This window comes from Drosophila biarmipes, chromosome 2R (genome assembly GCF_025231255.1).
Source record: "Drosophila biarmipes strain raj3 chromosome 2R, RU_DBia_V1.1, whole genome shotgun sequence".
In the NCBI taxonomy this organism is placed as follows: domain Eukaryota; kingdom Metazoa; phylum Arthropoda; class Insecta; order Diptera; family Drosophilidae; genus Drosophila; species Drosophila biarmipes.
This window is the reverse complement of record NC_066615.1, coordinates 14,506,856-14,532,795: the sequence shown is the minus strand read 5'-3', so window position 1 is coordinate 14,532,795 and position 25,940 is coordinate 14,506,856. Positions and strand designations below refer to the sequence as shown.

At 45.7% G+C, this 25,940-nt stretch overlaps 6 protein-coding genes across 9 annotated transcripts; 4 read left to right on the top strand and 2 right to left on the bottom strand.

Moving 5' to 3' along the window:
- The first annotated feature begins 86 nt into the window (after positions 1-86).
- Positions 87-13,815, top strand: LOC108036505 (protein spinster). 4 transcript variants are annotated; one of them, XR_001768845.3, is made up of 9 exons: positions 87-834; positions 7,237-7,594; positions 7,989-8,315; positions 8,532-8,793; positions 11,618-11,716; positions 11,779-11,958; positions 12,023-12,164; positions 12,508-12,701; positions 12,880-13,815. XR_001768845.3 is itself a non-coding variant. In XM_017112708.3 (8 exons), the coding sequence occupies exons 1-8, from the start codon at positions 501-503 to the stop codon at positions 12,927-12,929; spliced, it is 1,752 nt and encodes a 583-aa protein (XP_016968197.1). In that variant the 5' UTR covers positions 88-500; the 3' UTR covers positions 12,930-13,815. The 4 variants fall into 4 exon arrangements, 2 of the variants coding, with proteins under 2 accessions (XP_016968197.1, XP_016968198.1); XR_001768844.3 differs by lacking the exon at positions 8,532-8,793 and adding an exon at positions 9,075-9,336 and having other exon boundaries at positions 88-834; XM_017112708.3 differs by lacking the exons at positions 8,532-8,793; positions 12,508-12,701 and adding an exon at positions 9,075-9,336 and having other exon boundaries at positions 88-834.
- Positions 13,816-14,301: 486 nt separating this feature from the next.
- LOC108036630 (aspartate aminotransferase, cytoplasmic) lies at positions 14,302-17,775 on the top strand. Its single transcript, XM_017112904.3, has 4 exons — positions 14,302-14,505; positions 16,049-16,156; positions 16,340-16,413; positions 16,476-17,775. Exons 1-4 carry the CDS (start codon positions 14,397-14,399, stop codon positions 17,427-17,429), a joined length of 1,245 nt encoding a protein of 414 aa, XP_016968393.1. The 5' UTR covers positions 14,302-14,396; the 3' UTR covers positions 17,430-17,775.
- Positions 17,776-17,924: 149 nt separating this feature from the next.
- LOC108036274 (DNA-binding protein SMUBP-2) lies at positions 17,925-18,814 on the top strand. Its single transcript, XM_017112284.3, has 2 exons — positions 17,925-18,063; positions 18,122-18,814. The coding sequence occupies exons 1-2, from the start codon at positions 18,057-18,059 to the stop codon at positions 18,598-18,600; spliced, it is 486 nt and encodes a 161-aa protein (XP_016967773.1). The 5' UTR covers positions 17,925-18,056; the 3' UTR covers positions 18,601-18,814.
- Positions 18,815-19,113: 299 nt separating this feature from the next.
- On the top strand, positions 19,114-21,902 carry LOC108036507 (cysteine--tRNA ligase, cytoplasmic). Its single transcript, XM_017112710.3, has 6 exons — positions 19,114-19,387; positions 19,462-19,951; positions 20,006-20,692; positions 20,751-20,895; positions 20,957-21,555; positions 21,617-21,902. The coding sequence occupies exons 1-6, from the start codon at positions 19,209-19,211 to the stop codon at positions 21,740-21,742; spliced, it is 2,226 nt and encodes a 741-aa protein (XP_016968199.1). The 5' UTR covers positions 19,114-19,208; the 3' UTR covers positions 21,743-21,902.
- A 2-nt stretch (positions 21,903-21,904) lies between these two features.
- On the bottom strand, positions 21,905-24,737 carry LOC108036508 (exostosin-2). The gene is made up of 3 exons (XM_017112711.3): positions 23,175-24,737; positions 22,956-23,115; positions 21,905-22,894 (listed from the first exon to the last, which is right to left on the bottom strand). The coding sequence occupies exons 1-3, from the start codon at positions 24,664-24,666 to the stop codon at positions 22,393-22,395; spliced, it is 2,154 nt and encodes a 717-aa protein (XP_016968200.1). The 5' UTR covers positions 24,667-24,737; the 3' UTR covers positions 21,905-22,392.
- A 212-nt stretch (positions 24,738-24,949) lies between these two features.
- On the bottom strand, positions 24,950-25,851 carry LOC108036510 (ATP synthase subunit s, mitochondrial). The gene has a single exon (XM_017112712.3). It carries the CDS (start codon positions 25,680-25,682, stop codon positions 25,071-25,073), a length of 612 nt encoding a protein of 203 aa, XP_016968201.1. The 5' UTR covers positions 25,683-25,851; the 3' UTR covers positions 24,950-25,070.
- Between the last annotated feature and the right edge of the window lie 89 nt (positions 25,852-25,940).

Below are 25,940 nucleotides of genomic sequence, written 5' to 3'. Positions count from 1 at the left end.
ATATTTGCCACCACACCGCGATGGCTGTGAGCTATCGATAGCCCAATCGATAAGCGGTGCCGCTGAGGTATAAATGAGCGATGGACGCGCGGTCATACCAGTTTCTCGGCTCCAATTGGGAACAAGTTCGCTCGCGTCGCGGAAGAAGCAAAGGCCATAAAATAGAGAAGCACTGCAAATGCACTGTTATTCATAAAGTACAACCGCGATTAGAAGAGCCCAAGGAACAGGTGTTTATCGACCACCTGACAGGCCGCAAATCAGCGAGAGTAAACCGCGAGGGGAAGAGAAAAGCTGTGCCAACACACAGGCACATTCTTCTGCATTCGCTGCCCACCGCTTTCATCGCGGGCTTCGTTCGTGTGTGTGCGTGCGTGTGTGCGAAAGAGCGTGTGCAAATATCGGTTTTGCCGCGTTGTCTGCTCTGCTGCGAATTTCAAGCCAAGAGAGGAGACAGGGAGAGAGAGAGAGCGAGGAGAGGAGAGGAGAGGATCGGGTGAATGTCGCTGAAACACCAGAAGTCATCCTACCAACCGCTTCCAACGGCGGCTGCCATGGACAACCCGGCGATGATCCAGAGCGGCAGCAGCGGGAGCAGTCGGGAGGATGTGGCCGTCGGACTCTCCGAGACCAACTCGTCACAGGAGCTGGTGAACTCGGAAAGCATGGAGGAGCACTGTTGCCTGCGCCAGCCCCACCACCTGGATGCGGGCGTCGCCCCCTCCGCCGCCGTGCCCTCGCGCCTCTTCGCCGTGGGCAGGTCGCAGTGGTTCACCGTCTTCGTCCTCTGCTTCGTCAACCTCATCAACTACATGGACCGCTTCACGATCGCCGGTGAGTGTGCCTTACACTGTCGCCTCCCCCAGTAGGACCCGCGGGGATCAGCCCATCCCGGCCAGATAACACCGATTTGTTGACATTTCAAAGGTGTTTGCTTGGGGAGGGGAAAAACTTGGCAGCAGCAAAAAAAGTTGTATAAGCCTAAACATTCCCACAAAAACTTGGAAAGATGTTTTTTCCAGCACTAGATTGTTTGTTTTTAACATCTTTATAATAACTTTTGCAAAAACTCTGTTTTTTGATTCCATATAACACTTTTAAGAAAAACAACTACTTAGGTCAAAACCAAAACAAATAAATATGTTTTAACAATATTATATCAAGTAATGGTTAAAAACAGTAACTAATTCTTTTATTTTTTAAATCTTTATAATATAAACTGTTATTATAAAGATTTAAAAAATAAAAAGAAAGTTTTTTTTTGATTCCTTAAAACCAAATAATCTTTGTTTACCATAGAAGTTATAATATTTCTTCTTTTGTTTAATTGTTTAAAATGTATATTGAAATGTAACGATAAAAACATGAATAATACAATTAAAATTTGACAAATATTTTTTGTTAATTGCAAAAATAAATTTTACAAGTAATACCCAAAATTAAATAATGTAAAATCATTACAATATATAAAAAAACAAAAACTAAAAACATGAATAATAAAATTGTTAATGTTAGCCATAAACATTATAATATCATTAAAAACTTAAAAACATGAATGATACAATTAGTAATAACAATGTGGGACTCCTAATATCCATGTTTAAGTAAACTTGGATTAATCATGCATTTTTAAAAATAATTCATGAATAGATCTATGCTGAAAGTAGTTAGGATCCTATGAGAGATCACTTGACCCTTGCAGTTGTTGTTACTTCAGAGCACTCTAATCAGTTGTTAATAGTTGTTGTGATTAAGCAGGCAATCGCCCCATCGTCAGCACTACGAGGGCTCTGTTGCTTACAACATGTACCATAAAGAGTGTATTTGTTTAGTATTTAAATGTTCCCGGTGACTAATCAGCTTGCGAGTGAATCACGCGATCCGAAAATATGGAAAGACGCTCACTAGTGCGACGATCAACGGATCCCCAACTCGGGACTCCTCCACAGGGTGGCAATCAATCAGCACCCACTCCGCGCATATAGTATTCCTGGCACCGGGGTGCGATAAAAAGAAAGACTGGGGAGCTGCGATGGCGCCTGACCCGCTGATCGGCGATCAGAAAGTGCCGCCCGCGTGACAATTACCGCCTATAGATAGACTCGGACACTCTACCCGCATATGATTAGTGTTTATTATAGCGTGTTTATTTGTTATTAGCCAAGAAACGTCTCTTGATTCGAGGGATTCCTGCGGTATGCGGGCGGTTCTCAGTCGGATACTCGTTGTCTGCCCCCTGAAATGCCCTTCCTTGTCTGCTCCCGTCTGGAAATGGAGTCGAACGAGTGTCTGGTTGTATCACAGTCAGTGGTTACACAAAAGAGCCGCGTGTGGGTTAAATGGAAACTTGTTTAGCGGCTGCCATTACAGGCCCCAACTAGTTTGTCACCCCCCGTGCCTGCTCAGGCCCACTGCAAAGCGTTTAATTTGCATGGATAATAACTATAATTTTCCATTTTCACAGTCTTTGTGAGGCTGAACTTGCTGCTCTTCCGGCGCCCCAGCTCAGAACCGCTCCACTCAAGGGCAAGTGATATGTGCACTTGCAAATACAATTTGCACTGATATTAACACCGCCTATCAGTGTTATCAGCTGATTGCCGCGGCGGCAATTAGAAATCGATTTTATAACCCCTTTCAAAGCCGCAAATCATAAGCCAAAGCCCTTGATGATTGCTGTAATGTCAGGCCAAAAAATGACTAAAACATCATACGACTTTTAATCGGTCAGGAAGCGGAATTACTCACAGGAAGGGGCGATAACATTACACATATGAACGTAAATACATATCATACCACGCCGACAGCTCGTCGTCCATCAATAACACACTGCTTATAAGCATTATATTCCATTAAATTCCATTAAATTTCACTCTTTCCTCGCCAACATTCAAAATTTCCATGTGTTCTGGTAACTGATTGGAGGAGCCTGTGTTTATTTTGGGAACAGTGGAGGCGCAAGGCGAAATAAAAACTAGAACAAACACTGGCCAGCCACCCAAGGTTTTGTTTTGCCATTTTTCAGTGGCATTGCTATCATAACACCCCCATGGCTATCCCCAAAGCTATCCCCACTCTGCGGCCTTATCAAGAAGTGCCTGAAACCAGAGTAGGTGCACAACAAATTGCACTGGCCCGCACGTGGAGTTGACAAGGGGTTTTGGCCATTTCGCAGTGATTAGATTGTGTGGCTGGGCAGCCCTTTGTTTTCAGGGGAATTTCGACACCCGTCGATCGGCGGCAGAGCCACGTTTTCGGTTACACTTTGTGTATTCCGCATGTATATACAGTCTGGCGGCGTATCACCCGATGTCTGGCCCAGCCAATGGAGTGCATTTAATTATAATTTTAAGTGCGTCTTGGCCTCTGGCTTCGACCTCCGGCTTTGCTAAATTTTCGCCAAAGTTTTCGAGCTGGTGGCCTGATGTTTTGTGTAGCTGGGTGGGTACCTAGCCGCTGGTTTCTTCATTCATGATCAGTGTCCGAGTGGTTTGGTTCTGCTGTTGACAGTAGCGAACTTTGATCGGCCAAAGCTCTGGCAGTTATTTCGGTCTTGGCCCACAGATATGTGGGCTGAATGAAGGCACAGACACAGATACGGGTGTCTGTGTATCTATAGGATTCCGTTCTGCTTCCGACGTAATTTCCTTGGCCGCCGTCCAACGAGAAAGAGATCTGCATAATTGTCTGTGTCAATTGATCGAGGGAAGTTGGGGTCTATAGGATCTGTTTTGGTTATTTCTTCGCGTTTTGTTTGGGCTTTGCAATCGGTTTTGAAAGGTAATCACTTTTACGCTTGAATCATTTTTGTTTGCATATATTGCATTTACAGAAAGTCGCTGAGCTTGCATTTTATTTCCGCCTATATTGTTTTTTCAAGAGAAACACCGAAACTTTCCATTTTGTTGCCATCACAGCTGAGGAAAGAAATAACAATGGAAAGAAAATACAAATAATACAGCCCTGACACACCGAAAACGGCAATACCCTTGGGAAATGGTTTTGGATTTTGGACAAACTTGGACAAACAGTTGAAAATATTTAAAAAATATCTCTCTCTTTTGCAGAAATAATTGAATATCTTTTGGCACTAGGTATATATAGATATGTATCTTTGTTACTTAACTCAATCGAGACTTTCACAAACCACAAGATACGGTAATATTATGGTGTTGTATGGGTTTATCTCAAATTTGAATATGTTGGAAACGCAAGCACCTCAAGTGTCATACCCAAATGCATCTTGTTAGGTTCTCTGCTTTGCATGCCTTTATAGCGATTGTGTTTGAGGTTTGCGCAGTGGTTCTATTCCGTCCGCATTTACAAGTGTTTGCTCGTACATACATATGTGTATCTGGGTCAACGACCTACGCAGAGTGCAGTGCACACTTTTTGCTCAAACAAATTGAATTAACACGAGGCAAGTGCAGAATAAGAAGGAACTGTAGGGGGCTGGGAATGCCTGGAGCTGTTGGTTGGGTAACTCTTTTCCTTGGGCGCCGACGCTTTCACAATTGATTTCAGCCTGGCCGGCGAAAAGAAAGTTTTCTCTAAGCAATTCGAGTGCTCCGCTAAGCATTCAAATGCATTTCCAGCGAAAGTCACAGCCTCAGTTTTTTGTTTTTGGTTTACTTTTTACATTTTTGGCTCCGAAGTATCTGCCAGATACTCGTTTAATCATCGTCCGATTTTAAAGCTTACGCTGCATATCGCACGATATTTCAAGGCCGCGTCACCAGACGCCGCAGAACGGACGAGATACTGCGGAGAAAGAGCGCTGTGAACTGAGAACAGTCACTTTCGGTCACAAACCGCCTTTTCATTCATGGTAATGAGTGTCTCGTCCCGCCTGGGTTGTTGTTGTGGTTTTGGCCAGGTTGCCTGGCTATAAATATTGGCTGTTAAAGCGGAGCAACGTTCTGGAGTTTCCGCAGCTACAGTGCAGTGCTGCGGATAGAAGTTCAATTTAGTAAAAACAATTTTTTTTTTTTAATTATTTTCCTATAACCCAAATTTTGGAAATTATCAAAGATCAAAACTAAAACAGCTAAATCATCTAAATTTTAGTGAAACTTCCAGTCATGCTGAAGTACTGGAATTGGTAATTACCACTTAACATAGTCTGTTTTCCAGAAAGTTCGACTTTGGAGAGCTTGGTTTACAATGTTTTGATTTTATAGATAGTGTAGCTACAAAACATTATCACCTACTGTTGCGAATCGCACAAAGAGAACACAAACCAAAGAGAGTAAAGCGGCAGAGAGAGCAGAACAGGTTCTAAAACTGCGGTGACCGGCTAAAAAAGCAATATAAATACCCGAGTGGAAGGAACTTCCCTGGAAGTCGGAGAGGAGCTATTGGGGTAGGGTATCTACGCACTCATAGAAGCTTTGCCTCTGTGTTTTTTCCCCCCCAAGAATGCCCATAAACAAATGGAATTCCTTGCCTGGAACCAGATTACCCGCTGAGTGTACGAGATAGCTGTATGTCATATAAGAAATATGTGTATAAGGAATGCCTCACCCAGACCAGCCTTCCACTCTCCACTCCGCTGCCCACTCTCTTCGGCCCACAATCGCAGTGCAATGAAGGCGCGCACACACACACACACACACACACACGCGCAGACTTATCGCGTGGCGTCCTCCAACCGTTACGTCACTGGGCAAGGCAAACAAACGCGCTGATTGGTCGAAAACATCGTACGATAAATTTCTCAAAAGCGAAATGAGCAAAAAGACCCAGAAAATGGAATAATTAAAAAGCAAAGGCTGATTCACTGCAGCAGCAGCGACTTCGTGCCACGTTTCGCGGGGCGTTCGTGGGGCCTCGGCTCTCCGGGTGGCGCTCTCTGTCTCTTGCGCTCTCTTTTTTTGGGGCCAACTTGTTGAGCTTTTGTGTGTCACTGTTGTTGCCGCTGCTGCATTGCCGGCTTCTGATCTCGGTCGCTCTGGCTCTCTCTTAGCCCCCTCCCGCTGTCTGAGTGGTGTTCCCCCTCTCTTACTCCCCACTCACTCTCTGCCACCTCTCTCCAACCTGAATTTTAGACCGTTGTTTATTTTTGGGTGCTCAAGCACTTTAAGTAGTTATTTGACTATATTGTTTTTGTTTTTATTTATTTTTTTTGCTTTTTTGGGCCATTCCGCAAAGGCCAATGTACGAAGAGAGAGATATGGACAAACGGGGGCTTAAAGCTGCTTTTTTTCTCAATTTTTTTGGGCTGCATGTAGAATGTAGGAAGTAGCGTTAGATCGGCTAAAACAGTTATTGACTGAGGTCGTTTTGGCCATCAATTCGCTGGATGCACATCCGTTTGTTAATGAATTTTTAAATGCCTAGGTGAAGACGAACGTGCAGGAAATACCTGAGAAAATGTGTGCGAAGGTGAGGCAAAAGTGATCGAAATTCAAGTCATGACACCGATTTGCATGGCGATGCAACAGGTTGACTGGCTTTGACTGTGGGTCCTATCAGTATCTACTACTGATAAGGCTATATTTAACGAAATGACACAGATTGAAACATCCAATATTATCGATTATAACTGATAAAAAAGCATTAATAATATCTTAGTAATCATTACAAAACTGATAAAAAATGTGGTATGATAAGTAAAAGCGTTACATTGCACCAGTTATCAGATAAAAAGTGGGCGTTGTATCAGCACTGATCTATTAAAGCTCTTCCCTCCCAATTTGTCTTATCTCATCGCCCATGCTGCTGTTTAATAGATATCGATGGGTTAATTAATGGCTTTGGGGGGAAATAATATGACCCATAAACACACAAAGTATTTCCCCAAATTTTCCCCAGTCTTCGTACCCAAGTAAGTGCTAATTATAGAGACAACTCCCCCCTGAACTCAGCAATTTGGGGCTTACGTAAAACACTCGAACATAGCAGGGCCGTATTAACGATTTATTTATTCGTCCACTTAACAACCCCTGCTGGCTATGGGCTGATATGTACAAACTACAATTCGCTATATCACACATCACGCGGATCCCCAGTTCATATGTACCAGAGAGAACTTATAATATCATATGATTATCATTTATCTCTTTACTTTTCGACGTATTACTAATGCATTTTAAAACATTTTTGGTATTGTCATGACTTTTAGTCATGTTGTCATGACAATTGAGGTCCTGAAACAAGAGGTTATCATTATATTTTAAGTGAAAAGGAACGACGAATTGCAAGTATCTAATCCCAAGCTTTCCCTCCATTTTACAGGAGTGCTGACAGATGTGCGAACTGACTTCGACATTGGAAATGACAGCGCCGGACTTTTGCAGACCGTATTCGTCATCTCGTACATGGTGTGCGCCCCCATCTTCGGATACCTGGGCGATCGCTACTCCCGCCCCTGGATAATGGCGGTGGGCGTGGCCCTGTGGAGCACCACCACCCTGCTGGGCTCGTACATGCAGGACTTCGGCTGGTTCATCACCTTCCGGGCGCTGGTCGGGATCGGCGAGGCCTCGTACAGCACCATTGCGCCGACGATCATCTCGGACCTCTTCGTGCACGACATGCGCTCCAAGATGCTGGCACTGTTCTACTTTGCCATACCCGTGGGATCCGGTCTGGGGTGAGTGTGCAGCCAAGCATTGCCAGTGGCCAATGTCCAGATCAACGATCTGCAAACAATCCGGGAGGATGGGCTCTTATCAGGGGTCTGCGTCTGCGTCGCTGTCTACTTTGTTGTCGCCCTATCAACAGCTGGCAACAGGCGGTGGAGGCCGAAGGTTGAGGCTGGGGTGATCGGTAATCAGTAGCTCTCCCCGCTGAAGCGTGAGAAGAGTCACGTGACTCTTCTGTAAATTGAAATTGATTTAATGCTCTAATTGACGACTCTAATTGAATTAGAGTGCTGGGTCAATTGGGGGGTTGATTGGAATTTATGCAACGCCCAATTGGCCGCCAATGCAGCGTCAATTTACAGGGATCAGACTTATTGAATGACCTCTTCTTTCTGCTTATAGATACATTGTGGGATCCAAGACCGCGCACCTGGCCAACAACTGGCGCTGGGCCCTGAGGGTCACGCCCATCCTCGGCATTCTGGCCGTCCTGCTCATTGTGCTCATCAAGGATCCGGAGCGGGGTCACAGCGAGGGATCGCACAACCTGGAGGCCACCACCTACAGGCAGGACATCAAGGCTTTGGTTAAGAACCGCTCGTTCATGCTCTCCACGGCGGGCTTCACGTGCGTGGCCTTTGTGGCCGGAGCCCTGGCCTGGTGGGGACCCTCTTTCATCTACCTAGGCATGAAGATGCAGCCCGGCAACGAGGACATCGTCCAGGACGAGTAAGTTTGTCCGCCCTTGGTGACACATAAACCCCATTTTCACAATGTTAACAGAGCTTATACCATAACTGAATATTTTCCTGAGACTTGAATGCCATTTAATTATAATCAAATTGTGAAAATGGGGTTTGAACCTTCCCCCTTTGACACCCAACCCCTTATCCACCCCAACTGTCGAGCTGTGCGCCTTACAATGATTTCTGATCCGTCGTCAAGCATCTCGTACAAGTTTGGCCTGGTGGCCATGCTGGCGGGTCTCATCGGAGTTCCGCTGGGCTCCTTCCTCGCCCAGAGGCTGAGGGGCAGCTACGAGAACTGTGATCCCTACATCTGCGCGGTGGGACTCTTCATCTCGGCTCCCATGGTGTTTGCCGCCTTGGTGGTGCCGCAGACGAGCGAAAGCCTGTGCTTCTTCTTCGTCTTCGTGGCCCAAGTGGCTCTGAACCTGTGCTGGTCCATAGTGGCGGATATCCTACTGGTAAGATGGCTCATTGAATGAGGCAGAAGCAGCAGCAAAAGCAGCAGCAGAAATCAAATAGCTAAAAGCCAGCCAGCCGGAGTTGCTCTATTCTTAAGACCCCCCAAAATCTAGCCCTAACCCCCAAGCTCGTTTAATTGTTTACGCCCAAAGTGCACCGTAAAACCCTGTTAACCATGTGAAGATATGATGGATAACTGGGTTTTTGGGGCAGCTGAGGGTCCCTAAGCTTTGGCATAACTAACCGAATGTACCCCGAAATTCCACACCCCACCCACTAGTGTTGCGTTCAACTTTGGAGTCATCACCATGGTGGCGGGCCTGCTGGGCGTGCCCCTGGGCTCGTTCCTGTCGCAGTACCTGGTGAAGCGGTTTCCCACGGCGGACCCGATAATCTGCGCCTTCGGGCTGCTCCTGAGCGCCCCGCTGCTGACGGGCGCCTGCCTGCTGGTGAGCAGCAACTCGGCGGGCACCTATGCGCTCATCTTTTTCGGGCAGTTAGCTTTAAATTTGAATTGGGCAATTGTTGCGGACATACTGCTGGTAAGCTCTCGAAGAACTCGAAACTGGGAGACCCCAGTGCTTTGTAATTTTGCACCCACGTATTGTTTGAGTATTGTAACCGTAATTACACACAGTAAATCCTAGTTTAAGCATTAACTTTTTACTGTTATAACGAGATAACACACACCCCCGGCACAACACATCACACACACACACACACACCTACACACAGCTTGAACACTCACAAAACGCTCTAACCAGATTTTATGTTGCTTCGCCCGCATCTCCTACTGGTGGTGGTCATCTGATACTCCATTTGTGGTTGTCTTTTGAGTTTTGGGTGCGGTTATAAGTTCGGAAGGACGGAGAGGAACAGTCTTGTGAAGTTCCCTTAACTTAGCCATGTATCTTAACTGTCTTGAAGTTCTTAAACTTGTTTATTTCATGCAATTCATTTTCACCCCCTGGGGGATGAGTAACATCATCTTTCCTTATTACTTTTTTTCGTAAATGTAATCAACTTTAGTTTAATCCCCTCACTGTCACTTTCATCCCTCTACCCCAAGCTTTTTGGGGGAAGGGAGCGTCCCACCCCCGAGAACACTTGCAGCGTGCAAATATTTCAGCACTCAACCCCCCATGGATGTTGTACAATCCTGTTGAAGCACCACAATCCCCCAAATTGCATTGCCAACCAGCCCACGCTCCATTCCCAGCCCCTGCCATAAGACAAAGTGTCGAAATTTCCCTTATCATATTGGACTCTTCCGCCTGGTTTACTGATTTTCGGGGGTTATCTGCCTGGCTAGTCACGTTTGTCCGTTTCGAGGAGATAGGCCTGCTGATAAGGAAATTAAAAGGCAAAAAGCGTGAAGAGTCGTAAATTAGTCATAAACTCTCCGTATCATATTTAGTTGAGGTCTTGAACAGTAAAAATATAAACAAACCATAAACTTAATGCTAAATTGGCTACTTAATTGAATTTTAAATAGGTCTACCTATTTCATTTTATTGAGAAAGTTTATGTCATTAAATAACCTTAACTGATTGAGTAACCTAGTTTGATAAAAGTGACCCCATTGAGTTGCAAAGGTGTCGCAGAAGTGCAGCCAGCGAGTTGATGAAATGAGTAATGATATCTCCAGGGAAATACAACTTGGATGAAGCCTAAAGATAGCAAGATACTATATCCCATGAATGGACACCGAAATCTGTATAAACAGACGCGACAAGATAGCATATACGTAATGCCTTTCGAGAGATACGTACGTATTTCCTACGTAGGGTGGCCTGTTCTAAATTTGGCAGTACGTCAGGCCAGGCAGTACCTCTATATATACGGCGGCACATAAGGCCCCAACTCACGCCCCCTTCAATGCATTGCCTCCGCTTTTTTTTACCACGCACTTGATTTGCGTGTGTTGCTCTTTTTGTTGCCATTTTGCCATTGCAAACGATTCCGTGACAAAAATATACAATCGCATTTCGCTGGTTATCTAACCCGAAAAGCTATGGGCGATCGTCCCACCTTGGTGGCTCTGTACCAAGTGCCGGCCCTGCGATAAGCAGCTGTGATTAGCAGAGATTGCCCTTATCAGGGGGGTGCCTTTTGTTTGCTGCGTTTCATAAGATGACCTACTACTGTATAGCTAGTGTAATATCATAAGTGCTTTGCGTAATTTCTGCTTTTCGCCTACACACAAACATAAACACAGCCCTCACATCACCCTTAGTTATGACAGTAAAAACTTAATGTGACAGTTCAGCGGACAACAAATTGCCACGTTCAATTTAAAGATACAATCCCTTAAATACAAAAACTCAGTTCTTGAGCGCTTGAGGGCCCACTGTTCCCAGGCAGGCCCGGCTGTTCCCACCTCACTGGGAGCTCCAACCTGAGAACGCAATGCCAGCCGGTTTCTTCTTTCGGGGACCTGCTCTGCGCTTGTCCCCAAAATTCTCGAGTGGCTCCATCTCTGGCGAGCTTTTGGCGAATTTGTATCTGCTGCTGGCACACAACTACACCTAGGCACACGCACAACTCACCCACACGCTTTAATCTCAATTTTGATTTGTGTTTAATCAATTATGGGAAAACGGACCAAGGTGTAGAATACTTTCTGGATGCGAACCATAAGGTTTAGCACCTGGAGAAAGTATCTACACCTGCACCGATACCTGCTTTAATCGATAGTTTGTAGCTTAAGAATCGGTGGTGGCTTCTGCTTTCATTTATTGCTTTGTTCAGTTGCTTTTGCACCTTAACCTAAACCTAGAATTTGAATAACCCTTGATTTCCTTTGTTCCTGGTATATTATAGTATGTGGTGGTCCCTACACGACGTTCTACAGCCGAGGCCTTCCAGATCCTCATCTCGCATGCGTTGGGCGACGCCGGCAGTCCTTATTTGGTGGGAGCGGTGAGTTATCCTGAGGCATATAAACTCAAAAACTATACTCACTAGCTTTGTAAATCCCACAGATCTCCGAGGCCATCATGAAGCACCTGCACAAGAACCCGGGCGCCTCTGGCCTGACGACTGAAATGCAGAGCATGTCCCAAGTGGCGGAGACCCCAATGGGTAATGTCACCACGGCCATTGTGGAGGCCACCACCAATATGATTGACACAGTGCGCTCCGCTGCCACGCTCTCCGATGAGGTAAGTTTTAGCCCTTAGATATACAGAATACTCGGTTTAATCTCCTGTTATTCGGTGTTTTCAGTACTCCGACAGGGAGCAGTTTGAGGGATTGCAGTACGCCCTGTTCTCCACCAGCTTTGTGGAGGTGCTGGGCGGCATTTTCTTCATGATCACCGCCTGCTTCATCATCAAGGACAAGTACAATGCCACTAGGGGACTGCAAGGTAAGCAAAAGGGATTGGTTTGACCCCCACAGATCCAGTTATCTAAATAAATAGTAGCCTGAGGGAGATAATTCCTGTAAAACTTTAATAAGCAAACCGAAGATATAACATGACTTAGTATCTGGTTATCTATCTATCTATTAACTTTATGATGAAAGAAAGTATGCTGAATTCGAAAAAATGAAAATATAATGTTCTTATTATTTTAGTTTATCTTAATTGATACATTTCCAAAATTTATAAAACAGCAATAGGTTTCTTTATTGCATTTTGGTTGCATTTTTATTAAGAGGTCTCTTTTCACCACCCTTTGGCTCACCGGTTTCTCATTTGATCTTGGCAGGCGACCAGGGACTGGGTGCGGTACGATCGTCAGCTGCCTTGGCCAGTGGGCTAAAGGACGTCGAGTCCTTCCACTCAGACTGCCTGGTCATGTGCACTGACATCGCGCTGCGCGAACGCACCTGATAGCGCGAATACGAAAACCTAAAGTGTGCCCTGGGCACTGACTGATTTTTATTTTCGGCCTAGCTCCCGGTAGGTGGAATGCTCGAAATTTTGTTACCTCGTTCTGTTCTGCGTGCGTTCCATCGTTGCGTTCTACTAATCCCTCAGCAGTTACCTGAGCCAACCACACCCCGCTCTTCATGGCTTTCTGTGTGATTTGAACCAGTTTAGCAAGTACCTAATGTGTGTTTATCCTTGGATCTTTCAGATGCCACTACTCAACAACAGCAGCGGGAGCAGCGCGATCAGATTGCCTAATACCAGCCGATCCTCGAGGTTATGCTGAGCACTCAGAGCTCCGATGGCATGCCGGGTGAACTGATACTGACTGAAAATCATCTTTAATTTAAACAACGCTCACTCGCACCACGCACATGCCGCATCGGATCGTACCGGAAGCTTAAGGGGACGCCCTGGGCCTGCCACGCTCAGATCGGCCGCCACAAGTCCCCCGTGTTCAAGTTCCTATTGGGAAGGAAGGAAGGAAGGAAGGGCCACCAGGCCAACGTTCAACACCCCACACTGATTTGTAGATATAGATACAAACACTCACTCTCACTCTGGCACTCACCAAGTCATAACGTTACACAGTTCATTTTACTTGTAAACGGTTTACACGTAGTCTAGGATAGGTATAGCTCTGGTATTTTAGGCTAAATCACGCAGAGTTTCGCACTCGAAGAAGTGCTCCCTCAGAACGGATAATGTACATAGATGTTATCTCAGGCATCGAGTGCGACACCGCCTGCAGCTTGGATATTTAAATCATGTGTGTGTGTATATTTTATATGAATTGTAAATATATGGATAAGCGCCGGGCCATTGTATAAGTGCGTAGTCTATTTAATCAATTTAGTCCTAATCTGAACATAATGTTAATCATAGCATTAGTCATTAGTTAGTTGTGTAACGAATTGGAAGAAATGTGTGCACCCTCAACCATAACTGAATATTACAGCGTAACTATTTTAGGCCAAAACGGCATTAACCAATCCTCGAGTTTGTTTTTTGTTTGATTGACCCTAATCGAATGCTAGCCTAATCGGAGCGCAAATGAAAAGCGACACAAAGACTGCAAGCAAATTGATTGTTTAGCAACTAAGGATTTTCGAGGCAATAAATATAAATTTCGGAAAAATTCAAATTCGGTTTATTATTAAAGGAGAATTAGCTGTGATTTGGTACACGTTCTAAGGGGGAAGATTCATTGAATATATTAAGTAAAATGGATAAAGTATAGTTTAACCTCTATTCTTAACCGGATGGAGTACTTTATTTCCATACGGGAATCTCTTATATTATCTTTAGAAAGTCAATGTGCTGGTTAAGTTCCAGGATAGTCTTGTTTTATTTTGAGGTAAATACTTAATTTATGTTTCTTAAATATGTAATGATATATTTTAAGGTGTCATATACAAGTTATTTCTAAATTATCACCAAAATTCATTTATGTTATCATCTTTAAAATATAATATATCAATATTTTTTAATTGTTTACTTTTTAGAGGTCTATAAAAATCTATTGCATACTTTTTGGCGCACAATTTAAAAGCGAAATTATCGATAGCTCGGTAGAAATAAATCGAGAGAGAGCTTTTTTGGCCCAAATGCCTCCAGCCACGTGCAGCCACACTAGTTTTTGGCTTTTTTTGGTGCCGACACTGTTCCAAATTAATTTATTTGTTATTGTCGCTCCGTTCGGACTTGTTTGCCAAGTTAGCCGCGATGTCAATTTACGCCGACGTGCAGAAGGGACCCGCCATCGAGGTCTTCGCCCTGACCCAGGCCTTCAAGGACGACAGCAATCCCAACAAGGTCAATTTGTCGGTGGGCGGTAAGTGATAACTCGGTTTCCCCCGGCAAAACACACGACGTGTGCCAATGTGTGCTACTACTGGGTGTCTGCTGCGTGTATCTGCATCTGTATGCGGCTCAATTTGCTATCGTTTGTCGGTCGCCTCGCCCTTGCAGTTCGCCTCCTTCGCCCCCTGGAACGCCCGCTTCCGCCGGCCACCCATCAGCCCACTCTGCTGGAGGTCATTTGGAAGTCAAAGTGGCATATTGTTCAGGTTTTCCGTCCTTTTTGCCGAGACTTCATGCATGCACTAGTGTGTGCTTTCCAATTAGAATGCTCATAATATATAATGTCACGTAGGGAATGTGTAGACCTGAACATACCCTAGGAAAATACACCATTATAAAAGCATAACTTATCTTATTTTGTTGATAGCTAAAGGTTATCACTCTTATCCAATAGTTAGACCATTATACCATTTTTGAAAAAGTTTCTAAGCTGATATTACCTATCTACATTTGGGTACCTTTAAAACCTATCATACTAATTAAAATATATTTTTCTATAAAATCATAACTAAAAATTAATAACTGTAAAAAATAGTATTGTTCTTAAAACTTTATTGGTTTAGAAGTCGGTACTAAAAAACATTATAGTATATTTGGAAATAATTACTTTTAGTAGGGAACTTCTCTTGCGACTTTCTCCCTCCAAATTCTTTTTGACGTCAGTAAACCTTAGTACATATATAGTTATAACTTATGTGTATAGTGGATGATAAGCCACTTTGTTGAGACCTCTTGGCAGGTACTCTACAAACAACCAGCGGCAGTCTGAAGGCGGGTCCAAGAGCAATGTTGCTGATTTGGACGCTCGCCATTTCACCTTTTCTATATTTATGGATGTTATTGCATAATTTGAATAACAATTCCCACCAGCGAACTTGTTGATTATTTTGTTTCTGTTTTGTTAGCTGATCTGAGAGTCGTTAACCTTTGCTTATTTTGAGTTGATTTATGGTAATGGGACCCGTTTGTTTTGTAATAAGAGAGGAGTTTTTGATTGTAAACTTTGTTTTGCTGCTATTTTTATTTATGTTAGACCATAAGTTATAACAAAAACGGAGAGAATACTCAACAGTTCTGTTGAAATAAAACAGGTTTTTAATTTAAACGAGATCAGTCCATTGTTTACATGGTATAATTCTAACTAACCCTTAGCCTTTACTTCTAAATAGGCTAGCATTTCTCATTTTTATTGTGTCTGTGCGTTGTTTATAGGCATTGTTTTCGCTTTTTTACAATGTTGCAAAAGTATAAATGTCACCCGAGCAATTTCATTCAATTGGCTTGGAAAACCGCGACCATAGTATTTTTCAGTTGCGGCAATAAATATTTTTAATTGGCCTAGAAACAACGCAGGAAACACTATCCGATTGCGTACAGCATTACGAATTGATTAGGCCTGTTAAGTCCACTTAGATAACAATTGATTGTAGTACGGATTTCAGCACTTTGGACAACGTATTGAACTTTAAATAAATCGAGTTACTCATGAGACCTATGATTTCTCTTATCCACAGCTTACAGGACAGATGCTGGAGTTCCCTGGGTTCTGCCTGTGGTGCGCAAAACCGAAATCTCCATTGCCAGCGATGAGGCTGTGAACCACGAGTATTTGCCAGTGACTGGTGAGTAAAAATAAGAAGACCAGCAAACAAATACAGCATACTTTTAAACACCTTCTAAATTACTTTCAAACCTCAGCAATTCTTGTGGCAAAACTGACTAAACTTCTTTCAAGAGAATAAATTAATTTTAGCTTATAAATATACATACATATATCTAATAAATCCTATTTATTTATTTTCTAGGACTGGATACCTTCACAAGTGCGGCCACGGAATTAGTGCTGGGTGCTGATTCCCCTGCCATCAAGGAAAATCGCGTAAGTTGAAGCTTATATACAAGTCACAAATATTTTTCTAATCCATTATATTATCCCCTTAGGCCTTTGGTGTGCAGACCATCTCGGGCACCGGAGCCTTGCGTATTGCCGCTGACTTCCTGCACAGACAACTGAACCGCAACGTGGTTTACTACTCGAATCCCACATGGGAGAACCACCACAAGATCTTCTCCGATGTGGGCTTCACGACCCTGAAGTCGTACCGCTACTGGGACCAAAACAAGCGCCAGCTGGACTTCAAGAACATGGTGGCCGACCTGGACCAGGCGCCGCCCGGTGCTGTGATCATCCTGCACGCCTGTGCCCACAATCCCACCGGCATTGACCCCACCCAGGAGCAGTGGATCGAGCTGGCCGATCTGTTTGAGAAGAAGAAGCTCTTCCCGCTGTTTGATTCCGCCTACCAGGGATTCGCTAGTGGTGACCCAGATCGCGATGCCTGGGCCGTGAGGTACTTTGTGCAGCGAGGCTTCGAGCTCTTCACCTGCCAGTCCTTCGCCAAGAACTTTGGCCTCTACTGCGAGCGTGCCGGCAACCTGACGGTGGTGCAGCAGCATGGAGCCACCAAGGCGGCGGTCCACTCCCAGCTGACGCTGCTCATCCGTGGTCAGTACTCGAATCCGCCCGCCTACGGAGCCCGCATCGTGTCGAAGGTGCTGAATACGCCAGAGCTGCGCAAGGAGTGGATGGACTCCATCCAGACCATGTCGAGCCGCATCCGCGAGATGCGCAAGGCGCTGCGGGACAAGCTGGTGGCCCTGGGAACGCCCGGCAACTGGGACCACATCGTCAACCAGATCGGCATGTTCTCGTACACTGGCCTCAACGAAAGCCAGGTGCGCGTCCTGATCAACGAGTACCACATCTACCTGCTGAAGACGGGTCGCATCAACATGTGTGGCCTGAACACGGGCAACATTGAGTACGTGGCCAAGGCGATCCATGCCGCGGTTACCGGATCCTCTGCAGCCTGTCCCTGCGACAACAAATTGTAAACGTACCAATATTACCCGATCGATGGAGTGTGCAACGACCAGCAGCTATATTATGAGTGGATAGTCTATGTCGGATCGCAGATGCCTGCACCATTAGCATTTAAATTAAACCAGCAACAATTGCAATTACTAAACGTTTATACACGGTTTTTACATGGATATATACACTAGAAATGTTCAGATCAGTATGGAAATGATGTACCACATTGGATTGTGTAGTTTATACAAATTGTGCGCAAACGAGGGCCGTCAAAGATTGGTTAAATAATGTTTAGTTTACTAAATCTTTATTGACTTGTGTGTAGAAATTAGTTACAACGACAATAACACTACTGAAGTATTTAAACAGTGGAATTGTGTACTCATTTGGGTTTGAATGGTGAATTGATGAAATGCTCCTATTGCGGCGTATTTGTTAAATGTAAATTAAACTTGTCTATAAAAATTATGAAATTCAAATTCCTTAATTGAATTTTGAAAATAACGGCTTTGGTTGATTACTTTCCGAAGACTGTCGATATATCGATTAGCAGTCAGCTGTTTTCTGAACTTCCATCTTCAGAAATTAAATGTAAATTTGTTGGGCCGTAAAATTATAAATACTCTTCAGTTTAAACATATTTTTCAATGGCAGGTGTGTACTAGCGTAGTAAAACAGTTATGTTTGATGTAGAAGTTATCATTTACTTCAGACGATCCAAGTAAACCCTCCACCTCGAAGAAAGCTGACGAAGCTCCCCTTTTTCCGCCCGCCAAACCTGGAAAACGAGTGGACTATGGCACAAACAACACACTGGAGCTGCTGGAGCGCATTCCCAGCCAGGTGGTGGATCTCAAATTGGACGATGTCCTCACCGCCGTCAAGGAGGTGGACAACCTCTGCGACTATCCCCGCTGCAAGACCAAGACGAGCCTCATGGGCCAGGACTGTCAGCAATGCAAGAAGAGATTCTGCTTCAAGCACGGTCTGCCGGAGGTCCACGGATGCGGCGAAGAGATCAAGCGGGACGAGCGGAAGAAGTTTCTGCATCCCAAGCCAGCGAAAACCATAAGACAGGAGGAGGATGTCAAGAATGCCAAGAAGCGACTGGATGCCAAGCTTAAGGATATGCAACTGGGACGAACTCAAAAGGCCACGGGCGGGGGCTCCAAGAAAAAGAAGGGGAAATAGAATAGAATGTACGCTTATTTTAGTTTATTAAATGTTTAGAAGCCCAAGATGAAGGTACTTCTTTTAAAGAAGGGATAAAGATCTAAGTAGCACAACTATACTGTTTTCAGTTGCTTATTTGCAGACTTTGTTTCTGGATATAAAAAGCATGCTCATTCACTTTAGATACTTGATTAAATTTGTAATTGTATAATATTAAATGCGAAAACAACAATATATAAACCTTACGTTCAATCTTCTTTATGAAGAATTCCTGAACATACCGCTGATATATTGATACTTTTTGGTTGTGTGATGTTTGGGACAAAAAACTACAAGGGGTACGAATTTCTGATCCGTCTGAATTATAATTAAAGCCTATGTACGTATTTTAATAGCAATCTAAAGCTAAGCGGAATCCTTAAAATATTTTATTGTGTAGAAAAATCCGTTTAAAAGCTGCCCAATACCCGGCCAGAGTGGCAACTCCGCGCAGCGTTGCCACGTGTCGCCGGACAGCTGTTGCTCATGAGCTGATGAAACTTTGCCGCATTGCAAGTGCAGAGCAGAGGAGCACAGAAGATTGACTGTTTATACACACATACGTAGCACCACACAACGCAGAGATAATGTCGAAACGTGGGCAACCGGCGTGGCAAGCTCCCAAGGCTGCGGATCGGCCGAAACTGAAGCTGTTCAACAGCCTTACCCGGCAGAAGGAGGAGTTCGTGCCGCTGGACGGAAACAATGTAACGTGGTATAGCTGCGGACCCACCGTCTACGATGCCTCCCACATGGGGCATGCCAGGTTGGTTATCTTGAGGCCGCCACATCACCATTGGTGTATCTTATCTTGTGTTCCCCCTCTATCGCCCTCCACAGATCTTACATTTCCTTCGACATTCTGCGGCGCATTCTGGCCAACTACTTTGGCTACAACATCCACTATGTGATGAACATCACGGACATCGACGATAAGATCATCAGGCGGGCGCGGCAAAACCATCTCTTCGAGGAATATGCCAGGGAGGCGGCCAAGCTGCCCCTAGATCAGCTGCTGGGTCAGCAGAAGGAGGTGCTGCAGCTATTCCAGCAGACTTGCGCCAAGAACACCGATCCCGACAAGAAGATCATGCTGGACAAGACGCTGCAGCGCATGAACGACGCCGTGGAGGCTCTGACCAAGGCGGTGGCCAAGGGAGTGGAGCAGGAGATCGCCGAGAAGCGGCAGCAGTACCTAAACGAGGCCAAGGACCCCATTTCCGAGTGGCTGGACTCGCAGAAGGGCGCCCAGATCAACGATAACGCCGTGTTCGAGGCACTTCCACGCTACTGGGAAGACCAGTTCCACAATGACATGAAATCGCTGAATGTGAGTCATCATTAACTACCAAAAATGAATCATTTGTTAATTATTCATTGACAGATTCTGCCGCCAGATGTTTTAACCCGGGTTTCGGAGTATGTGCCACAGATTGTCACCTTCATCCAGAAAATCATCGATAATGGTTTGGCCTATGCAGCCAATAACTCAGTATACTTCGATGTGAATGGCTTTGACAAGAGGGAGAAGCATCACTATGCCAAGTTGGTGCCGGAGGCATATGGCGACACCAAATCGCTGCAGGAGGGCGAGGGCGATCTGTCCGTGGCTGAGGATCGCCTGTCCGAGAAGCGGTCTGCCAACGACTTTGCTTTGTGGAAGGCCAGCAAGGCCGGCGAACCCTGGTGGGATAGTCCCTGGGGCAAGGGTCGTCCTGGTTGGCATATTGAGTGCTCGGCCATGGCCTCCGATATCTTTGGGCCCAACTTCGACATACACACTGGCGGTGTAGACCTCAAGTTCCCCCATCACGACAATGAGCTGGCTCAATCGGAGGCGGCTTTTAACGAGTCCGAGTGGGTCAAGTACTTCCTGCACACGGGCCACCTCACCATAGCCGGCTGCAAGATGTCCAAGTCGTTGAAGAACTTTGTGACCATCCAGGAGGCCCTCAAGAAGCACTCCGCCACCCAGCTGCGACTGGCCTTTCTGCTGCACTCTTGGAAGGACACGTTAGACTACTCGGAGAACACCATGGAAATGGCCACGCAATACGAAAAGTTCCTCAATGTAAGGTGGAGCAGTCTTGGGCTTAAATTAGTCTTTGTTAAAAGCTGTTTTTCTGCAGGAGTTCTTCCTGAACGTCAAGGATCTGACGCGCCACGTCCTCTCCGATGAGCCTCGAAAGCAGTTTGATGCCTGGACAGAAGTTGAGGCGGCCCTGCAAAAGAAGTTCGCCAATTCCCAGGTGCAGGTGCATGCAGCTCTCTGTGGTATGTCAAAAGAATGTACCCTAGAAAACTCTCTTTAATAATCCTTAATCTGTTCCCCCAGATAACGTTGATACTCGCAGCGCCCTGGACGCCATTCGGGAGCTGGTCTCCGCCTCCAATGTCTACATTCGAGACAATAAGACCCAACTCAACAGCCTGCTGCTCCGCAATGTGGCCACCTACATTACGGATCTGCTTCACGTATTTGGCGCCATTTCCGGACCTCGCGGTGGCATTGGGTTCCCCGTCAGTGGTGGCTCCGGATCCCAGGCAGCTGGTGCTGACCTGGAGACGACGGTGCTGCCTTACGTTCAATCCCTTGCCGAATTCCGTAACTTGGTGCGGGAGCAGGCCAAAACCCTAAAAGCCTTCGACATTCTCAAGCTCTGCGACGATCTTCGGGACATTGTGCTGCCCAATTTGGGTGTGCGACTGGAGGACAAGGATGGCGGCCAGTATGCCGTCAAGCTGGTTGACCGCGACTCACTTTTAAGGGAGCGGGAGGCCAAGCTGGCTGCCGAGGCGGAGAAGGCGGCGGAAAAGGAGCGCAAGAAGCAGGCGGCAGCCGAGGCTGCAGCGGCCAAGGAAGCCCAGCGTCGCGTGAACCCCAAGGAAATGTTCCTCGGTGAAACGGAAAAGTACTCAGCATTCGATGAAAATGTAAGCCCAGCGATAGAGGAACCTCATAAAATAATTGTTAATATTTAAATTTCGCTTATAGGGCCTTCCCACTCTCGACAAGGAGGGCAAAGAAGTCAGCAAAGGGCAGATCAAGAAGCTGCAGAAGCTGCAACAGCAGCAGGAGCAACGTTACAAAGAGTATTTGGCATCCATCAAAGAAGCCTAAGGCCTAAGATCAGAACAACCATGTTTATGATATTAGCATAGCATTTAAACGATCCGAAAACCTTAATGCACACCTTAAAATTTACCATTTAGTTAAAGCAAGAGATGTCAGAGTTCCCAGCTTAAAGCAGTCAGCTAATAAACATATTTTTCTACGATAAGATCAACTTTAAATATTTATTTACAGGCTAGTTCCAGTTTTCTAAATTATCGATTTGAAATCAAATTTAAGTCTACACAACAGCTGCCAATATAACGACCTATAACTATCCTTGTTTAAAATAAATAATTTTCTACATAATTAAGTCCGCAGAAAGGACATAAATCTAGTTAGTAAATTCACTAAAATATATTCTAACTTATCCGACAACAAATGAATATAAAAACTTGGATTTTAGAGTACCAAATATAAGTCGAACGTATTAAGTGAGAAATAAAACCGGAACAGCCCCTAGTAAACGGTTCCTTCTCATCCACCGTGACCAAATTGGTTTTGTCAGCGATGTTCCGATATGATGGCGGTAAGAAAGTCCTATGATATATTCGACTGCAACTTAAGCTAACCATTAGAGAAGTTGAGCGCTTATCCCACAAGTCTTTGGTATATCTCCTACGGCTCCACTGGAATGTCATGTTCAGAGCATAGCACTCTTATAAGCTACCAATGTCGTTGTAGCGCTTCAACTTGTCCGGGAAGTTGTCGCGGAACAGCACCGGGTCCGCTCTGAACTCTACCGTGCGCAGCGGCATGCGGCCGTAGATCTTGGAGAAGCGATCAATGCAAGCCGATCGTTCCCGCATGTGATTCAGATCGGCGGAGAGCATTTCCGTATTGGTGCACTCCGGGCACTTGAACTTCTTTCGAGGGGTTACCTTTATGGGTGGATTGTTGGTGATGTTGGCCACTAGGAAGTTCATGGCAATGTCCTCGCAGTTCATGTGCTCATCCACCCAGTCCTTGATGTCGCCCGGCATGGCATGTGTGTACATGTGGCTCCAGTACTTGTGATGGAAGGCAGCGCCGGTAAGAACCATGGATATCTGGTTGGTCCACTCCGATTCGTAGTGCCAGCGCATGGTGACGTTGTCCCAGACATGAATGCGGCTGGGAAAGCCCACTATGTGGTCGGGAAACTCGCGCCAAACCTCGTAGCTTTTAGACAATTTAGGCAATTATTAGTCTGGGAGCTTAAATTATTAAAAGTTAAATTTACCCAAAATCTAACTCATCCGTGGTCAGCATGATGATGTCGTCGTCTATGGTTAAAATAGCTTCCGTTTCGATTTCGGGATAGGGATAGAATCGGTTGGACAGCTTGTTCTCCTTGGTTTGCCTTATTTTTAAGGGCTTCGATATAGATGGAAAAGTGGATACTATTGGGTTAAAGTAATCATTAGATCTGTATGGTAATTGTATGTTTGAAAGGGCTTACAGTGCGGCGGTGACTTCTTCTGGTTGTTCCAGATCACCAAAATACTTTGCAGTGAGGGCACCACGGCCAGTTTTTGGATAAGCAGAAACAGACTCTCCACGCGATCGTAGGTGAGGATGACGGCGGTAAAACCCTGCGATTTTGGCGCCAAAGAAGGCAGGAAAAGCGGATTGAAGGTGGAACGGGCGTTGGTGTCAATGGTGTTCCACTGGCGACTGCTGCGAGCTCGCAGCGGAAAGATACGACTCTCCAGCACCTCCAGTGCAGTCAGCGTGACAGTCTTCAGATCCTTGAAATACTTCGAGAACAGCCACTGAACTTGCTTTTGCATTTCGACGATCTTAACACTGGATATCGCCTTTAGCTTCTGCATCACAGAGTGCAGTTCGCTTTCGCGTATGCGAACGGAAGCCAGCGACCAATCGATCACATCCTCGAAGGGCAGCACATAATTGTCTACGGCAATCACGGGAATGCAGTGCTGCGACATAATCTCCACCAGATCGGGCTGACCTAAGCGAAGACTACGGGTTATAAGGCAGAATTTGCCGCGGGACAGGAGGCGAGGATACTCCAGGGATTTGTGGTGCTGCGAGAGGGGGCATCGCATGGCGAGATCGAAGCTCTCGCAGGCTCCCAAAAAGAGTAACTGCTCACTGTGCGCCACGGCCAGCTCCCTCAGGTTCCTCACGAAGCGCGAGAGGATATTCAGCTGGGCCACTATCAAAAGGAACTTCCTTTGGGCTGTGGCATGGGCATGTTGCCGCACCAGGCGGGGACTCCACACAGGAATGGAGACATCGAAGCCCGGTCGGTACGACCAAGAGTCAAAGCCACCGCCAAAGATGATGGCATTGTCCGTATTCACATCCAGCACGGTGTTGTACGCTGGTGCTCCACCGGGCAGCATATTGAAGATGATGTGGTTGGCGCCCCGATCCCAGAAGTCCAGGGAAGCCAGAGCTGCGCCCGCCAAGTGCTTGTCGAAGACATTCTGGTTGAGCAGATCCAGGCTGGGCAGGAAGAGGCAGGCCTCATTCGGATTCGAGGTGTAGTAGCGACTCTTAAGCACCGCTTCGAGGATCTGGAAGTACTCGCTGGACAGCGTGGTGGCCACCTTGTCGGTCCGCTCGTCCACAAACTCCTGCAGCGGATAGATGTAGACCTTCAGGCGGTCGTGCTCGCATTTGTAAATGTTCAGGCAGTCCCAAAAGGTGCAGTTTACATTCCGGGCTCGCTGCTCGCCGTCGGAATTCAGGGATACCTCCTGGATGTGCTCCAGGTCCAGGATCAGCTTGTGCGAATCCCTTTTCCCGTGAAAGAACCCATCGCGCGGACTATTGGAGAGGTCCCACATGAGGAAACCCGCGCAGAGGGCCACAACAACCAGAAGCGCATAGGTCAGGCAGTTAAGGATCTGCTCCCTGGGGTTGGGGTGCGAAATGGCCCGTGACTGGGTCACAAAACTCATCAAATTCTTTAACTTTGTCATTTTATTGCAATTTTCACATTTTGTCCCGAACAAAATAGTATGACCGCACTGCGGGCGACCGAGAATACTGAAACTGGCAGTGTTGGAAAGAGACGTTTGTAAAATGAAATATTTTGAATTAGTGAAAGACTATTTGTATTTAATAATTAAAAACCAACCCAAGATTAGAATTTGTATGCAGATGCGGAATCGTTCTATGCTAAATTTACCTTTATTGGTAAATATTCATATCTCAACAGCACAAACCTGAAAATAAACGGGAAGAGCTAAACCAGGCCCACTGTGCAGGTTTGGGGTCTACCACTTTTCGCCCCTTCCAACACTTCATATGTTTTTATTTACAAAATCGGAAACAACAAATCAACAGCTGTGTTTTACCAAAGGGTATTTTAGTATTCTCGCTACTATTCCTTCGGCTTCAGAGTAACTCCGAGCTTGGTAGCCTTGATGTCGCAGTTCGGAAGCTGTCTCTTTAGATTTGCGGCTACTGCCTCCATGTTCTTGACGAAAATCATGTCGAAGATGACCAGTTGCCGCAGATTATGAAGCTCCCCGATGGCGGCAAGGCCGGAATCCGTGATGTTGTAGCAGCCAGAAACCTGCAATCGCTCCAGTGAGCTGCTTATATGATGCAGTCCCTCCAGGCCGTCGTTCTCCAAGTGCTTACAATTGTGGAAAATGACCGTGTCGATGCTCTTGCAGCCCTTTAAATGCTCCAGTCCTATCTTCATGATCGATGAATTGGAGGCGTCCACTACCTTGAGGCAAAACTGAGTGTTTTCCCCTGGCAGGGAGTTGTAATCCTTCCACAGCTTTGTGGGATTTTCCACAAAGCGTACGCCGCCTCCGTTTTTCACAATCCATTCGGCACACAGGCGGTTTGGACCTACCTTTGCCAGCCGCTCGGCGTCCACCTGGTTGAAGGCCACGGCCACATAGCCCCAGATGCCTCTCTGATCCTTTGGGTTACTTGTGAGCAGTTGTCCTATCCTGGGGAGCTTATTCAATAACAACATTGTCGGTGACTAACGGAACAGCTGTGCCGTACGTCGTTGTACAGCACTGTTTTGGGTGATGGGGATGCCACTTTGTAGATTTGGAAAGTTTTAAAACGTTTTTGAATGCAAACTTCATTTTGTTTCGTGTTATTTCTGGAAACCTATTGCTTGTGACAAATTTTGTATTGCCAACTGCTTAAGATAAGAGAATAGAAAAATAATATATTTATTTACAACTTTTGACTTCAATGTTTACGAAACATTTTAATTTTAAAT

What these genes read in the sequence shown, in the direction of transcription:
- LOC108036510 (XM_017112712.3), bottom strand. Translation starts at nt 25,682, where the DNA reads ATGTTGTTATTGAATAAGCTCCCCAGGATAGGACAACTGCTCACAAGT.
- LOC108036505 (XM_017112708.3), top strand. Translation starts at nt 501, where the DNA reads ATGTCGCTGAAACACCAGAAGTCATCCTACCAACCGCTTCCAACGGCG. An exon ending in GTCCTTATTTGGTGGGAGCG is followed by an intron (nt 11,717 to 11,778) that starts GTGAGTTATCCT and finishes TAAATCCCACAG; the next exon opens with ATCTCCGAGGCCATCATGAA. An exon ending in TGCCACTAGGGGACTGCAAG is followed by an intron (nt 12,165 to 12,879) that starts GTAAGCAAAAGG and finishes TGGATCTTTCAG; the next exon opens with ATGCCACTACTCAACAACAG.
- LOC108036508 (XM_017112711.3), bottom strand. Translation starts at nt 24,666, where the DNA reads ATGACAAAGTTAAAGAATTTGATGAGTTTTGTGACCCAGTCACGGGCC. An exon ending in GAAGAAGTCACCGCCGCACT is followed by an intron (nt 23,116 to 23,174) that starts GTAAGCCCTTTC and finishes TTAACCCAATAG; the next exon opens with TATCCACTTTTCCATCTATA. An exon ending in ACGGATGAGTTAGATTTTGG is followed by an intron (nt 22,895 to 22,955) that starts GTAAATTTAACT and finishes ATTGTCTAAAAG; the next exon opens with CTACGAGGTTTGGCGCGAGT.
- LOC108036630 (XM_017112904.3), top strand. Translation starts at nt 14,397, where the DNA reads ATGTCAATTTACGCCGACGTGCAGAAGGGACCCGCCATCGAGGTCTTC. An exon ending in GGTCAATTTGTCGGTGGGCG is followed by an intron (nt 14,506 to 16,048) that starts GTAAGTGATAAC and finishes TCTTATCCACAG; the next exon opens with CTTACAGGACAGATGCTGGA. An exon ending in CTGCCATCAAGGAAAATCGC is followed by an intron (nt 16,414 to 16,475) that starts GTAAGTTGAAGC and finishes TTATCCCCTTAG; the next exon opens with GCCTTTGGTGTGCAGACCAT.
- LOC108036507 (XM_017112710.3), top strand. Translation starts at nt 19,209, where the DNA reads ATGTCGAAACGTGGGCAACCGGCGTGGCAAGCTCCCAAGGCTGCGGAT. An exon ending in ATGACATGAAATCGCTGAAT is followed by an intron (nt 19,952 to 20,005) that starts GTGAGTCATCAT and finishes ATTCATTGACAG; the next exon opens with ATTCTGCCGCCAGATGTTTT. An exon ending in AATACGAAAAGTTCCTCAAT is followed by an intron (nt 20,693 to 20,750) that starts GTAAGGTGGAGC and finishes GTTTTTCTGCAG; the next exon opens with GAGTTCTTCCTGAACGTCAA.